Source organism: Tiliqua scincoides, chromosome 9, assembly GCF_035046505.1.
Source record: "Tiliqua scincoides isolate rTilSci1 chromosome 9, rTilSci1.hap2, whole genome shotgun sequence".
In the NCBI taxonomy this organism is placed as follows: domain Eukaryota; kingdom Metazoa; phylum Chordata; class Lepidosauria; order Squamata; family Scincidae; genus Tiliqua; species Tiliqua scincoides.
The window spans coordinates 47,491,189-47,508,379 of NC_089829.1; the positions used below are offsets into that span (position 1 = coordinate 47,491,189).

Consider the following 17,191-nt stretch of genomic DNA (forward strand, 5'->3'; position numbering starts at 1 on the left):
TTGGAACATGTAAAACCTTCCAACTCTGAAGTTGGTTTTAGCTTGTGTGTTTACTTAACACAAAACTGGTAAGAAAATGATTCACTTGCGTAGTAGGTAAAGTGAACAAAGACACACCACGTGGGTAAGAAGTTTTTACATGCAGCCAGATGGAGAGGGAACAAAGGTCGTAAGCAGTGGTAGCCACATAAAGGGGCTCTTCAGTCATGCCCAGAAAATCCGGATTCCCCTGTAGGACTGACTGCCCATTCACACTAATATCAGTCGGAGAGGGCCCTGTGCTTCTCTTCCTCATTTGGTTGGTGATGATGGACAAGAGGACATTCTCTAAATATCAAACTGAAATCTTACTGATTTTGACAGAACTTAGCGATGTCTAACTTTTGCTAGACTGTGCACAGAAGTTCGAAAGCAGTCGCACATTAAGGACTTGAGTGCAAAGCCCCTCCGCCCCAAAGAAGGAATTGCACAAGTGCTATTTAGATGGTCTACAATAATCTAGTCAAGACTTCCAATGTGTGGGAAGGGAAAAAATTGTGTATTTTTGTTTCACCTTCAATATAGATAATGTATTTATTGAAAAATTTTCTCCACCAATAGTGGTGAAATCATGCCGAAAAGTTACAAAACCTCATGGTAAGTTGCTTTATAAAAATAAATGGAAGGATTATGCTGCAATGATTTGTCCCCGTTCCTTCAAAGTATCGGTTTCTCTCTCATCCATTCAGGAGGATGGGTACAAGCTGCATTCCACTTTGCAGAGATTACAAAATTGCATTCCATTCAGAAAAAATAGTTCTGCCATCAGAGAAGTGAGGGCTTTTGTAGAGAATCCTCTGCCTGTCCATTCTAAAATAAATATAGAAAACAGCCTCCAATGCAAAGATTTGGTCAGTTTTAAAAGAAAAAAAGAGGTCCTTTTGCCCTTTGTAGGGTGCACAGCAACTGATCTGTTTATTTTTAAATAGTGTTCAAGCCTTTGGCAAGTTCAGCTATTTAAAAGAATATCTCAGGATGATCCAATGAGTTATTGTTTCTGACAGTAACCAAAGACAACATGAGGAGAGTGCGTGCATCAGTCATTCATTGAGTGCAATCCATCCTCGTTGATAACAATCACAATTCTGTGAACAAAGAAAAGGTCTTCTTTGGCAATGGTAGTCAAACAGACGGTGTCTTTGGTGGATGACTCTGTTGTATAATTTGCGGCCGTTTGACTCGGGGTTTCCGTCTCTTTGGCCTGCTCTTGGCTTTGATCTGCACCACAAAGAATGCCAGCACTACCATGGCACCCAGGAATGCAAAGACTGGTATTGTCCCTCCCACATCCTGGTTGTAGCGTCCAGGCATTATTCCTGTATGGGAAAAGGAGGAATGCAGGAACACAATCAGCCAGTGTATTTTTAACCATGCAGAAGCAAAAGTTTACATTTATCTATAAAACCTTACACACAGTCACTAAGTTCAATTAAGTGGCCATTGCTAGACAATGCTCAAGATCTTGACCCTCATCACCAAAAGCAAGGAAAGCCTCGTGAGTCCTAAGCTGTATTGTGGGTGGCTTCCCCAAGCCTCCTAATGCCTTATAAGGCATTAAAAACACCACTTCTGGTTTCTCCGTGAAACTAGAAGTAACTTTTTTTTTTTTTTTACTGTCGTGCTCAGAGGACCCTCTGGAGGTGGGCAGAGCTCTCCTTGCCTCTGGAAGGGACACACACTAGGGGCATACGTGTGGGGGGCGGACTCGATTTGCGGATAAATGAATCTGCATATATGGGATTCGTGGATATAGGGGTGCCCCTGTGCTGTGTTGGGGGCCCTCAAAAAGGAGCTAATCCAGGAGAACTAATCGTCCCCTAAACTATGAAACTGCAGGAGAGCATTGGCTGTCTTTTAGAATACTGATAGCCAACTGGTGGCCCAGAATTCCATGAGTTATACTCTGAATAAGGAGAGTCGCATCAGTGGCATCACTACTGTGGTTTTTATCTGTGAGTCTTTTAAAGAGAAAGAGAGAGAAGTTCATTGAACTGAGGTTCTTTGAAATCAATGGTTCACTGTATATGTGGGGTTTGTTTGTTTTAAGTTGCTAGGGGTTCCTGTTTGGGATTAAAGGTGGGTTCCATATCTAAAAAGATCAAAAACCACTTATCCAAGGTTCATGTGCAGAAACAGGACTAGGTGGCACTCTAAGATACGCTTCCTACCACACTTCTCCAAATCCTCTGCAAAGCACAAAGGCTTCCATGGCAGATACACAGGGATAGACAAGGGATACTTCTCTGAGCTCCAGTTTGGTAATAAGTTAAAGCCAGATACGTCAATGGCATGGATACCTTGGACATTCACATATCTAGCCATGTTTACTGATTATAATTTTGACAAATCCAGCTGATGAAAAAAACTAAATTTTCCAGATTTCAGACATCTGTGCACAGCTCCATGTGCTCGCCCCTGTTCAGGGCATAGTGCTAACGTGCAGGTCACAGGTGTCCCACCCCTCCAATACCTACCTCCTGGAATATCCCATGCTCCACTTTCTCCAGGTGACAAAGGCCTGACTTGGGGTCTGTTCTGGCGAAAATTTGGTAAAGCCACTTTCTCCAAGTCAATCGATAATAATTTCTGATGTTTCCAAAGATTACTGGAGGAAATGCAGACATTCCAAAAGAACACGCTCAGTCAAGATTGGGGTAAAATACTCGGAATGCACAAAATCAAAACAAATGTGCTGAGTGGGTTGGGAGTACAGACAGCCACGTTCTTGGTGAGGGCAAGATGTGAGTGATTTCAAGCAGGGATTCAGCTTTGTGCCACTGCAGTACCCGCAGCCAGCCTGCTAACGAGGCAAGACGAAGCCGTGGGCTGGTACAGGTGGCACCCTCATGCCCACCCCCTTTGCCCAGAAGTAATGCTGCCACTGCTTGTCTCCTAATCCCCTTCCCTGACATTTCAAAAAGCAGAGGACGGGGAATGGAGTGAAACCTTCACCCTTTCTTCTATTCTGTTTCTTGCCCTCTGCCTTTTGAAACAGCAGGACGCGGGAGGAATAGGATGAGCAGTCACAGTGCCAGTGCACTGCCAGAAAAGGGAAGGGCGTGAGAGGAGTAGAGCAATGCCAGACATGGTTAGATATCATGAGTAGCCTTCAGAGAACCAAGAATATGGCACTCTGCATTGTTTTGCTTCTAGGATACGGGCCTCAGAAACAGCTGCCTTTTAAAGTTTATCACATAGTTGTGAAAGTCAGATTTAAAGAAGGGAAAAAAACCAAGCAGTCTTGGGGCAGAAGAAGAAAGCTGAATCCCTGCCACAGGACACAATGAGAGTATGTGAAGACATTTGTTCCTGTCCCTTTGGTCTAGGTGAGTTCAACCACCCACTGATTTTTCCATGAAATTGATCGCAATTCACAATATTTAAAAGAATACAAACAGAAACCTCAAACCAAATTGAATGAACTGCTGTGACAACCTCTGACAATTCCCATAGCCCCCTTCCTCTGCTGGTCATTTTGGGGGTGACCGGTGTAGCGTTTTTACAACCCCCCCGCCCCCCTGCTTAGATTCTTTATTGCTGTGAGTTGTTAGGCAAAATCAAAAATTGCAACCTGGGTGCTGTTTCGTTCACAGGCTGTGGCTTGGCCCAAGACAAGTGAGGACAGGCTGGCAGAGAGCGGGGCTTGGGGTCACCAAGGTGAGCCTCAAGCACTTTGGAATACCGATGAAGGTGGTTACCTGCAATTCCAGAGAGAGACAATTACACTGCAGTCTCTAACAGAGGTTTCCCTGTCCACTGCCTGCACTCTTTCTAAGACCAACTGGCAGGAGTTCTTCCCTGCCCTGAGAATTTCACAGATGGAGGAGGACAGGAGGGGGGGGGGAGGGGTTGTGTGAACTAAACTTCAGGCCAGAAGCAAGTGACCTGAGGAAGTTCTCTCTCATCCTCAGCCTAGAGTTCAGAAATGGATCTGCATGTTCCAACAACACCTCCCACAAAAGAGGTCAATGTAAAGACAGTGTTGGTTAATAGAGGCGATTGGAGCAGGTATCCAGGAATATGTCCCCTCCCCCTCTCCTTTTATCTTTTTTTATCCCAGATTCTACTGGTTATGGTGATGGCACCCGGCCTAGAAGCCTTTAGAAGGGGACTGGACAGATTTAAGGAGGAAGGATCCATCTTTTTGTCTTTTGTGGTTCCTGAAGCATTTGGTGGGCCACTGTGAGATACAGGAAGCTGGATTAGATGGGCCTTTTGCCTGATCCAGCGGAGCTCTTTTTATGTTCTTATTTCACAAGTTACTAGCAGTGATAACTATATGCAATCTCTGACTTTTAGAGATAGTCTCTTTGATTTCCAGTAGCATCAGGACACAGGTATCTTGTTGTCTTATGTGCTCCTAAAGAAACCTGGGGGTCCACTGTAAGATATATTCAGCCATTTCTGCCAACACTGCATATACGCAACAGGGATCAATTGTGTACACCTGTGGGCTGGGCAGAAATGGGTTAAGCTGGAATAGATGGTGTCTTGGCCTGATCTAGCAAGGCTCTTCTTATGTTCTTATGTACTTCTATTTGCCTCAGAATGGCCTAACCCTTCCATCTTAATCCCCAACCAAAGACATCAAGACATTCAACAGCAGAACACTGGGGGTCGTTTTCTCACCCCCTTTGATTAGTCCCAATCAAAACGCAATACCTTCCATTCGCTCCGGCAGAGGATAGCCTGCACCTGTAGGCGGCCGCTGTCTATTTTCTGAATGGCTGAGGCTTGGTGGCATCACTCCGTAAGATGTGTATTGAAGAAGAGAATCAAGTAGCCAAAAGCAATCTGAGATTCAAGAATATATATTTAACAATCAACAATGTGGCTGCTTGGATATTTCCGTCTTGTGCCCTGGCCAAACCGAGCCAACTGTGAACTTTCAGCTATGTGCTGTAATTCTCCTTTTGGAGGGAATCTCACTATCATCTCCTGGACTCTGATCTGAGCATCAGCCGCTGAAGTGAGAGGCAGCAGCAGTGCAAAGAGAAAGGAGAACTGAAAATGCTGAGTGCTCATGTCTTTTCTCCCATGGACCAACTAAGGCAGCCAAGATGAACTTCCACATTTCATTGGGAACTGGAGAACCAAAGCACTATGCTGCTCAGTACAAACTGACCTTAAATACACAAGCGTGATCATTAAAACTAGCTAGATGTCCACCAAGTTCAAAGGCCAAGGGCAGGTATGGATGGAAAGTGTCAGCCATCTTCCCCAACGCTGCTCCCCTACTCTTTTGTTTCCTACCTGCTTAGACCACTGCCACTGCTAGTGGTGGTTGGCCACAGTATTGATCACAATACCTCTGTGATCCTCTGCAAAGGTGTCTCCATTTGTGAGACTTTGTGCTTCCACGTAGGAATGAGTGACATCCATTCATTTATATGAGAGAAAGGAAAAACATGCCATCCAGGTAGGCCAGGGAAGTTAGGACTCAGAGCCCAATCCTGAACTTGGCACTCCGACTTTCCACCGGAACGCACTGTTGCAAATGTGCCGTAAGGCACGACTGCGAGGTTTACCGCCAGGCGGATGCCTGTGTTAGCCCAGCACTGGGTGGCACGGGATTAGCGCCAGGTGGGCGCACGTCCTCCGCTGCTCGGCGGTCTCATGGACCGCTAAGCCGTGGCATGGTAAGCGGGGGCAGGGAGGGGGGAGGGGAAGATACATTCCGGGGAGGGGGGAGGCAGGCAGAGGGTGGAGAGGAGGCGTGACGGGGAGGCGGGAGGCGGAGAAAGGGCGGGCGGGAAGAGGGAGGGAGGTGGGTCCCGTGGAGCTCCACTCCACCAGATCCAAGGCATTCATGTGGGGCTCGGCGCCCTACATGAACGCCTTTACCTTGCTGCTGACCTTTAGGTGGGTGGTAAAGTGAGTAGCCCCATTACAGTGCCGCCCATAAGGCACCGCCCGCGGCAGGCTGAGGCACGCAGGATGTGGCAGGAGCCGTTCTCGGCACCGCTGCAGCTGCGCGTCCCAGGCAGCTCAGGATTGGGCTGCCCACCTGGTAACTCCAAAGCCTAGAGCAGTGATTTTCAACCTTTTTCATCTCACAGCACACTGACAAGGCACTAAAATGGTCAAGGCACACCACCAGGTTTTTGGCAATTGACACCATGCTGCCAGTGCGGGCTCACATCTCCCATTGGCTCTATTAATAAATGACTTTCCCTCAAATTCCTGTGACAACACCTGAGGACCACTTGCGGCACACCAGTGTGCCACAGCACAGTGGCTGAAAACAGCTGGTCTAGAGAAAGAAGCCTGCTCACCCTTTTCCCCAGCTGTGTCCCAGTCCTGTTTACTACTTTGTCCCAGAGAGCTCTGGAGAAGGCACTGAACTGTTACTCACTCTTCAGCTTACAAGTGCTTCTCAACTCAGTTCACACATGGCAGCAAAAGCATTGTTTGCAATAAATCATGACTGAAGCTATCAAATGGACAGGCACATCGTGATCTACAGCTGCTAGACTGCTTTTGTTTCAAATCTATTCAGCACTCCTGTTTGCACGGTACAGGAGGGTCTTCAGAAGTGGAGTAATGACCACCAATGTAGACATCATGCCAACCCACTGTTAACATGACCCTGGTTTACAAACCCATCTGAAAAACTGGTTTCTAATTTGAATTTGCCACCCAATCGCAAACCAGGACTCATCAACTCAGACAGCAGGCTAAATCATAGAGGCTCCATGAAGCAAGATGATGTGTGAACTAAGGAGGGGCAAAAAAATCTGCTCTGCATGAAGAAGGTCCCAAGCTCATTCCCTGGTAGGCCTCGGAAAGTTCCATCTCTGAAACCCTGGAGAGCAGGTGCCAGTCAGTGTTGACATTACGGAACCTGATGGACCAAGGCCTGCCTCAGCACCTTCCTACGTTCCTATGCCTCCACTACTTTAACACTATGAACAAAAGAGCCTCATCTATAGCACGCTAGCAAACTGAATGGCTGCTGTCATTGCTGTGCTGGATGGACTTCCAGTCAACTCAGAAACAAAGCTTTGTGTTTAATAGTTGTGGTTTATTGACACATCAGTCAACTGCAAAAGCCTTTGAAGAGAATTTATCATTGTCTGCAGCTTTTCAGATGACCACAGGTTATTTTGAGGCATGCACCAAGAGAATAAAGAAATAAGGCTTGTTAAATAAATAACTGAGTACACTGCCATTGGCCATGAACTTCAGAACTCTGCTTCGAGCTGAGAGGCAAACATCTAGTCTCCTCAGACCATTTAAACAGTTCAAAGGCGCTTTCTTCCCATTCCCACCAGGCCTGGCTGTTTGATGAGAATGGAATTAATCTTCCTAATCCGGATGTCACTGCAATGCTCACCTTTGATTTTTCCTTTTTAGCGCAGAGATCACACACACACTTTTAGGATTTACAAATCATATATGTAAGGAATTTTAAACACAGCTAAGCTCACTGATGTCACACCAGGAGGCACAGCTTCCAATTCGTAACATTAAAGTCTGTCCAGGCCCATTATTCAAAGAATCTGCACAAAATCGAGCAGTATCTTCTAGAGTTGAGGTCGTCAACAGGTGGCTCAGGATCCAGAAGTGGATCAACCTGAGCTCAAGCAGTTCGTGGCAGTGCTGCCGCCATTTCGTTTTGAGGCCCGGGATCTCAGCTGGAACAGCAGCCAGGTTTAGATTCCCTGAGTAGGTATATCCTACCAGTTTCCTTGGGTTTGGCCAGGACTTTCAGTCTTTAGTAGACCCCTTTACTTGCCTCTGCAGTGGCATTATGTTCTTTGTTCTGCTTTCCCTTCCTTCCTCTTTCTTTCAGAACTGAGTGCATGCTGTTGCCACTTCCTGCCTTTCCTTCCAACTGGCCTGGAAGGCAGGAAAGGGAACGGCAGAATAGCAGTGAATGCCAAACAGCAGCACCTTTAAGACCCTAAATCTTAACAGTGAGTTCCATGGTTGTAGGTTGGGGTTTGACATGGGTTCCGGCTCTTGACAAACTGAAGCCCCTGCTCTTGGCATAAGATGCATAGTGACATACGCAAGGGATGCTTGTGTGTCTCTACCTAGCAGTAATATCAACAGGCTAAGGGATTTTGGGTTGATTTAAATTTATAGATTGACTTTGAGATATGCTGGGGTAGGGTAAGATGACTTTTTGATCATTACATTGTAAGTTACTGATCTTTGCTGGAAACAAAAACCAACTTTAACATTCTTTTCCATTCCCTATTAATGTAGCACATTGGAGTCAAAACACAGGCTGAGTGTCACTATTTGCGTTCCCAGAACTCACCTGGATGGTAAAAATTGCATGAAAGCAAATCCATTTAAAATACATCCCTTTGTTCAGTGATTTAAAAACAGCCTTGCTGAACTTTGTGATATAAGACGGAGTCATTAGGCAGACAATCCATCAAACAGTCTCTCTCCAGGTGCTTAGAAAAGTTTCACTCAGAGCCAGTGACCCCTCGCTTCACCTGGAGCAAAGTGATGATTTTTCTTTCATGTGGTCAGGGGGAAGGGAGGGGTCTTGGAGTGAAGTGCCTGGAGAGAGAATGATTGGTGTACTATCAGCCAGCTGCCCTCTCTCACATTAATAAGACTGTTAAACAACTTTCCTTTCATTTAAAGGGCCCTTCTCATCATGTTGAGATAGAAAAAATCCATGGATCTACGGGTGAAAAAATCCATGGATAATTAGGTTATACCTGTGAACAGACCTCATTGATAAATTAAAGATCAATAAGTCACCGGGCCCTGATGGCATACACCCAAGGGTTATTAAGGAATTGAAGAATGAAGTTGCAGATCTCTTGACTAAGGTATGCAACTTGCCCCTCAAAACAGCCACGGTACCAGAAGATTGGAGGATAGCAAATGTCACACCTATTTTTAAAAAGGGAAAGAGGGGGGACCCGGGAAACTATAGGCCGGTCAGCCTAACATCCATACCGGGTAAGATGGTGGAATGCCTCATCAAAGATAGGATCTCAAAACACATAGACGAACAGGCCTTGCTGAGGGAGAGTCAGCATGGCTTCTGTAAGGGTAAGTCTTGCCTCACAAACCTTATAGAATTCTTTGAAAAGGTCAACAGGCATGTGGATGCGGGAGAACCCGTGGACATTATATATCTGGACTTTCAGAAGGCGTTTGACACAGTCCCTCACCAAAGGCTACTGAAAAAACTCCACAGTCAGGGAATTAGAGGACAGGTCCTCTCGTGGATTGAGAACTGGTTGGAGGCCAGGAAGCAGAGAGTGGGTGTCAATGGGCAATTTTCACAATGGAGAGAGGTGAAAAGCGGTGTGCCCCAAGGATCTGTCCTGGGACCGGTGCTTTTCAACCTCTTCATAAATGACCTGGAGACAGGGTTGAGCAGTGAAGTGGCTAAGTTTGCAGACGACACCAAACTTTTCCGAGTGGTAAAGACCAGAAGTGATTGTGAGGAGCTCCAGAAGGATCTCTCCAGACTGGCAGAATGGGCAGCAAAATGGCAGATGCGCTTCAATGTCAGTAAGTGTAAAGTCATGCACATTGGGGCAAAAAATCAAAACTTTAGATATAGGCTGATGGGTTCTGAGCTGTCTGTGACAGATCAGGAGAGAGATCTTGGGGTGGTGGTGGACAAGTCGATGAAAGTGTCGACACAATGTGCGGCGGCAGTGAAGAAGGCCAATTCTATGCTTGGGATCATTAGGAAGGGTATTGAGAACAAAACGGCTAATATTATAATGCCGTTGTACAAATCGATGGTAAGGCCACACCTGGAGTATTGTGTCCAGTTCTGGTCGCCGCATCTCAAAAAAGACATAGTGGAAATGGAAAAGGTGCAAAAGAGAGCGACTAAGCTGATTACGGGGCTGGGGCACCTTCCTTATGAGGAAAGGCTACGGCGTTTGGGCCTCTTCAGCCTAGAAAAGAGACGCTTGAGGGGGGACATGATTGAGACATACAAAATTATGCAGGGGATGGACAGAGTGGATAGGGAGATGCTCTTTACACTCTCACATAATACCAGAACCAGGGGACATCCACTAAAATTGAGTGTTGGGCGGGTTAGGACAGACAAAAGAAAATATTTCTTTACTCAGCGCGTGGTCAGTCTGTGGAACTCCTTGCCACAGGATGTGGTGCTGGCGTCTAGCCTAGACGCCTTTAAAAGGGGATTGGACGAGTTTCTGGAGGAAAAATCCATTATGGGGTACAAGCCATGATGTGTATGCGCAACCTCCTGATTTTAGGAATGGGTTAAGTCAGAATGCCAGATGTAGGGGAGAGCACCAGGATGAGGTCTCTTGTTATCTGGTGTGCTCCCTGGGGCATTTGGTGGGCCGCTGTGAGATACAGGAAGCTGGACTAGATGGGCCTATGGCCTGATCCAGTGGGGCTGTTCTTATGTTCTTATGTTCTTTAACATTTATTCCCTTACCCAGGGGTAAGCCTCGGTGACATGGGGGTGGGGGGGTCTAGCGGAACCATGCTATGGGATCGGGTCTGGGAAGGAGGTTAGAATTTTGTAGCTACCACTGTTGCTGAACCCACCCCCTTCCTGGACCTGATCTGCCCTCCCACCACCCCGTCTCTTTCCACGCTCCCCAACCCCTCTCACCTCACCTCCATCAGCAGCATCTTCATGCTGCTCCGGAACATGCTGGGAGACTCCGGCCTTCCCATTGGCACTCCAGCAGAGTGCGACTTTGTGGGCTGTCAGAGCGCCTTTTATGACTGCTGCTGATTGCCATGCAGCAGCAGAAGAGGCACTCTGACAATAGTCAACCCTGGAAGGACTGGGCCATTTATCCCAGAACAGTATGTTCTGGACCAGAGTCCTAGTGTGCTATAGCAGCCAGACTGCCTGACGGGAACTGGGAGGGATCCAAGTTCAAATTCCCCCTCAGCCACCAACAACTCCCTGGGCCAGGCACCATCACCCAGCACAACTCACAGGTTTGTCATCACAAGAAAATGGGCAAGGAGAGAACTATGAGCTCCTGAGCTCTCAGGGAGGGAGAAATAAAAACACTGCTGAGAAGGCTGATGAGAACTAAACTAATCAAGGCTTCTGGCCCTAATTTGCGCGTCTCTAAAATGTGAGGCTGTGCAGAGGCACTGTGGGTATCAGTGCTGAACTACTATAACTTGTTAACATAAATAAATCAATTGACTGGAGCAAGGGGAATATTCTACACATGCTAAATGTGTACTGCAAATTGTAAGTACAAGGAAGAAAAACTACATGTATATTACAAAGCCAAATTATAACAGGATGGTCTGGAAATGTGAAAGCTACATGCAGATGAATTAGAACCAATTTCACACACAGTCAAACGCGGGGTAACTTTAGGCCACACTGCAGTGGTCAACATGAACAAGATCTAGAAAAGCAAGGATATCGCCCTAAATGCAAAAGGCAGACCAGTTACAGCAAGAGTCTACCCTATAATGAAGTACAGGTGAGACAGATGAACAGTAAGAATGGCTGATGGAAGAAGAATTGACGCATTTGAATTGTGGTGCTGGTGAAAATTGTTACGTGTACCACAGACAGCCAGAGTAATCAATAGAGAAGTGCTGGACGGCACAAAACCAGACACTTCATTAGAAGCCAAGATTCTGAGATTATGGCTGACTTACTTAGGCCATGTCATACCTGCAAATTCACTAGAGGAAGCGTTGGTGGAACAAGAAGGTGATACGGGAGGCCAAGAGAGACTATGAGGAACGCATGGCCAGCAGCATTAAGGGGAATAATAAAAGCTTCTTCAAATACGTTAGAAGCAGGAAACCCGCCAGAGAAGCGGTTGGCCCTCTGGATGGTGAGGGAGGGAAAGGGGAAATAAAAGGAGACTTAGAGATGGCAGAGAAATTGAATGAGTTCTTTGCATCTGTCTTCATGGCAGAAGACCTCGGGCAGATACAGCTGCCTGAACGGCCCCTCCTGACCGAGGAATTAAGTCAGATAGAGGTTAACAGAGATGTTTCAGACCTCACTGATAAATTAAAGATCAATAAGTCACTGGGCCCTGATGGCATCCACCCAAGAGTTATTAAGGAATTGAAGAATGAAGTTGCTGATCTCTTGACTAAGATAAGGGTAAGATGGTGGAATGCCTCATCAAAGATAGAATCTCAAAACACATAGATGAACAAGCCTTGCTGAGGGAGAATCAGCATGGCTTCTGTAAGGGTAAGTCTTGCCTCACCAACCTTATAGAATTCTTAAGAACATAAGAACATAAGAACAGCCCCACTGGATCAGGCCATAGGCCCATCTAGTCCAGCTTCCTGTATCTCACAGCGGCCCACCAAATGTCCCAGGGAGCACACCAGATAACAAGAGACCTCATCCTGGTGCTCTCCCCTACATCTGGCATTCTGACTTAACCCATTCCTAAAATCAGGAGGTTGCACATACACATCATGGCTTGTACCCCATAATGGATTTTTCCTCCAGAAACTCGTCCAATCCCCTTTTAAAGGCGTCTAGGCTAGACGCCAGCACCACATCCTGTGGCAAGGAGTTCCACAGACCGACCACGCGCTGAGTAAAGAAATATTTTCTTTTGTCTGTCCTAACCCGCCCAACACTCAATTTTAGTGGATGTCCCCTGGTTCTGGTATTATGTGAGAGGGTAAAGAGCATCTCCCTATCCACTCTGTCCATCCCCTGCATAATTTTGTATGTCTCAATCATGTCCCCCCTCAAGCGTCTCTTTTCTAGGCTGAAGAGGCCCAAACGCCGTAGCCTTTCCTCATAAGGAAGGTGCCCCAGCCCCGTAATCAGCTTAGTCGCTCTCTTTTGCACCTTTTCCATTTCCACTATGTCTTTTTTGAGATGCGGCGACCAGAACTGGACACAATACTCCAGGTGTGGCCTTACCATCGATTTGTACAACGGCATTATAATACTAACCGTTTTGTTCTCAATACCCTTCCTAATGATCCCAAGCATAGAATTGGCCTTCTTCACTGCCGCCGCACATTGGGTCGACACTTTCATCGACCTGTCCACCACCACCCCAAGATCTTTCTCCTGATCTGTCACAGACAGCTCAGAACCCATCAGCCTATATCTAAAGTTTTGATTTTTTGCCCCAATGTGCATGACTTTACACTTACTGACATTGAAGCGCATCTGCCATTTTGCTGCCCAATCTGCCAGTCTGGAGAGATCCTTCTGGAGTTCCTCACAATCACTTCTGGTCTTTACCACTCGGAAAAGTTTGGTGTCGTCTGCAAACTTAGCCACTTCACTGCTCAACCCTGTCTCCAGGTCATTTATGAAGAGGTTGAAAAGCACCGGTCCCAGGACAGATCCTTGGGGCACACCGCTTTTCACCTCCCTCCATTGTGAAAATTGCCCATTGACACCCACTCTCTGCTTCCTGGCCTCCAACCAGTTCTCAATCCACGAGAGGACCTGTCCTCTAATTCCCTGACTGTGGAGTTTTTTCAGTAGCCTTTGGTGAGGGACCGTGTCAAACGCCTTCTGAAAGTCCAGATATATAATGTCCACGGGTTCTCCCGCATCCACATGCCTGTTGACCTTTTCAAAGTATTCTATAAGGTTTGTGAGGCAAGACTTACCCTTACAGAAGCCATGCTGACTCTCCCTCAGCAAGGCCTGTTCGTCTATGTGTTTTGAGATCCTATCTTTGATGAGGCATTCCACCATCTTACCCGGTATGGATGTTAGGCTGACCGGCCTATAGTTTCCCGGGTCCCCCCTCTTTCCCTTTTTAAGAATAGGCGTGACATTTGCTATCCTCCAATCTTCTGGTACCGTGGCCGTTTTGAGGGACAAGTTGCATACCTTAGTCAAGAGATCTGCAACTTCATTCTTCAATTCCTTAATAACCCTTGGGTGGATGCCATCAGGGCCCGGTGACTTATTGATCTTTAATTTATCAATGAGGTCTGAAACATCTTCTCTTTTAACCTCTATCTGACTTAACTCCTCGGTCAGGAGGGGTCGTTCGGGCAGCGGTATCTGCCCGAGGTCTTCTGCCGTGAAGACAGATGCAAAGAACTCATTCAATTTCTCTGCCATCTCTAAGTCTCCTTTTATCTCCCCTTTCCCTCCCTCACCATCCAGAGGGCCAACCGCTTCTCTGGCGGGTTTCCTGCTTCTAACATATTTGAAGAAGCTTTTATTATTCCCCTTAATGTTGCTGGCCATGCGTTCCTCATAGTCTCGCTTGGCCTCCCCTATCACCTTCTTACATTTCTTTTGCCACAGTTTATGTTCCTTTTTATTCTCTTCATTAGGGCAAGACTGCCATTTACGGAAGGAAGCTTCCTTGCCCTTCACAGCCTCTCTAACTTGGCTGGTTAGCCATGCGGGCACTCTCCTGGATTTAGTGGAACCCTTCTTTCTTTGCGGTATACACCTCTGCTGGGCCTCTATTACTGTTGTTTTAAGCAGCCTCCATGCACTCTGGAGAGACTGGACTCTTTTTACCCTCCCTTTCAACCTCCTTCTAACCAGCCTCCTCATTTGAGGGAAGTCCGCCCGTCGGAAGTCAAGGGTGTTTGTTAGAGATTTGCCTGGTATTCTTCCCCCAACGTGCACGTCAAAACGGATCGCAGCATGATCACTGTTCCCCAATGGCTCAGTAACGTTTACATCTCTAACCAGGTCCTGCGTACCTCTTTGAAAAGGTCAACAGGCATGTGGATGCGGGAGAACCCGTGGACATTATATATCTGGACTTTCAGAAGGCGTTTGACACAGTCCCTCACCAAAGGCTACTGAAAAAACTCCACAGTCAGGGAATTAGAGGACAGGTCCTCTCGTGGATTGAGAACTGGTTGGAGGCCAGGAAGCAGAGAGTGGGTGTCAATGGGCAATTTTCACAATGGAGAGAGGTGAAAAGCGGTGTGCCCCAAGGATCTGTCCTGGGACCGGTGCTTTTCAACCTCTTCATAAATGACCTGGAGACAGGGTTGAGCAGTGAAGTGGCTAAGTTTGCAGACAACACCAAACTTTTCCAAGTGGTAAAGACCAGGAGTGATTGTGGGGAGCTCCAGAAGGATCTCTCCAGACTGGCAGAATGGGCAGCAAAATGGCAGATGCGCTTCAGTGTCAGTAAGTGTAAAGTCATGCACATTGGGGCAAAAAATCAAAACTTTAGATATAGGCTGATGGGTTCTGAGCTGTCTGTGACAGATCAGGAGAGAGATCTTGGGGTGGTGGTGGACAGGTCGATGAAAGTGTCGACCCAATGTGCGGCGGCAGTGAAGAAGGCCAATTCTATGCTTGGGATCATTAGGAAGGGTATTGAGAACAAAACGGCTAGTATTATAATGCCGTTGTACAAATCGATGGTAAGGCCACACCTGGAGTATTGTGTCCAGTTCTGGTTGCCACATCTCAAAAAAGACATAGTGGAAATGGAAAAGGTGCAAAAGAGAGCGACTAAGATGATTACGGGGCTGGGGCACCTTCCTTATGAGGAAAGGCTACGGCGTTTGGGCCTCTTCAGCCTAGAAAAGAGGCGGCTGGGGGGACATGATTGAGACATACAAAATTATGCATGGGAAGGATAGAGAGATGCTCTTTACAGTCTTACGTAACACCAGAACCAGGGAACATCCACTAAAATTGAGTGTTGGGAGAGTTAGAACAGACAAAAGAAAGTATTTCTTTACTCAGCATGTGGTTGGTCTGTGGAACTCCTTGCCATAGGATATGGTGATGGCATCTGGCCTAGATGCCTTTAAAAGGGGATTGGACAAATTTCTGGAGGAAAAATCCATTACGGGTTACAAGCCATGATGTGTATGTGAAACCTCCTGATTTTAGAAATGGTCTACGTCAGATGCAAGGGAGGGTACCAGGATGCAGGTTATCTGGTGTGCTCCCTGAGGCATTTGGTGGGCCGCTGTGAGATACAGGAAGCTGGACTAGATGGGCCTATGGCCTGATCCAGTGGGGCTGTTCTTATGTTCTTAAGAAGGAGTAGGCAAAGAACATGCTGGCTTGACAACATCACAACAGATACAAGACAAATATCAAATTGAAAGAAGCTGAATTCGACAGGGCAGACTGGAGAGCTCTTGCCTATAGAATCACCAAGAGTTTTACTCAAACAAATGGATAAAGAAGAACTGAATTATTAAAAATAAAAATTAACAGGAATTTAAAGAACCAAAGTCGACAAAATTATCGGAAAAAGTATCAAAGGGAAGATGATCCCAAAAGCTTTTCACACTCCTGATACCTAGTTCAGTTCAGTGAACTCCTTTTCTCACAATTACTGTCAAAGAATGATTTTTTCCATGGTTGACCAAAGCTATTTTGAGGCAGAAGAACTGAGAAGGGTGGTCGACTGCTAAAGGAGATGGATTTACTCCTAAAATCTTGAGAAATCTGATCTGAAATTCATGTCTTCCATTACAGTGAGAGAATGGGAATTGCATTGCAGGGGGGTTCCACAATTATTGATACTGAATGACTTCAAATCAGAGTGCGTCTTTCAGGAAATTTCTTAGCTTTGAAGGTTGAGAATCCTTTCTGTCAGCCTAAAAGTAGCTGCATTTTGGGCTGTTTTCCCCACCGCCACCACAGAGTGATAGTGTATCTTTGCAACAACAGTGTAGCCACTAGCAGACCCTGTCACTAGCATTCGATTTACGCTTCTTCTGAAGCACATTTTAGCAGGCAACAACTTTCCTATATTGAATAATTACTTTAGCAGTTATACAATCACAAAATGGAATCCCCTGAATATTAACCACTGCTGTGCTAACATGGCAAGAACGTTTTAGGAACATTTTGTTTTTCAAATAGTTATTAAGTTGTGATTAACAGTAATGCTAGAAGCCTGGGGGAACAATCAGCACATTTTCTGCACAAGCCCCACCTGTATTAGCCTGACTGGCTAAATGTCACTCAGCACCCACCTTCTTGGAGTCCAGGTACCTCCAGGTACCCTTCTGCATGGGACTGAGGGAGAAAGAGACCCTCCTTCTGGTTGGTTCTGACAGCTAATCACCCTGGCTTTCCTCAAATGATTCCACTTTCCTTTCACCTCTAAGACTTTTTTACCTTTTAATTGTACGCCTGAGGATGGGGCCACTCTCATTTCTAAATCATATAAAATTACAAGGTGCTCTACAGTTAATGATCGAAATGCAGGGGAGCTGCACAAAAGTATGGCAGCCTACACAA

The 17,191-nt window shown here is 46.3% G+C and overlaps 1 protein-coding gene across 2 annotated transcripts in view; it reads right to left on the bottom strand.

The window, feature by feature from the left end:
- Positions 1-512: 512 nt before the first annotated feature.
- MBTPS1 (membrane bound transcription factor peptidase, site 1) overlaps positions 513-17,191 on the bottom strand; it is a 57,971-nt gene continuing 41,292 nt past the window's right edge. For both annotated transcript variants that reach the window (XM_066636903.1, XM_066636904.1), the window contains exons 20-23: positions 4,702-4,833; positions 3,611-3,737; positions 2,514-2,644; positions 513-1,355 (exon numbers count right to left, since the gene is read on the bottom strand). In XM_066636903.1, coding sequence (XP_066493000.1) covers positions 1,162-1,355; positions 2,514-2,644; positions 3,611-3,737; positions 4,702-4,833 — 584 coding nt within the window. In that variant the 3' untranslated portion in view covers positions 513-1,161. The remainder of the gene's footprint in view (positions 1,356-2,513; positions 2,645-3,610; positions 3,738-4,701; positions 4,834-17,191) is intronic.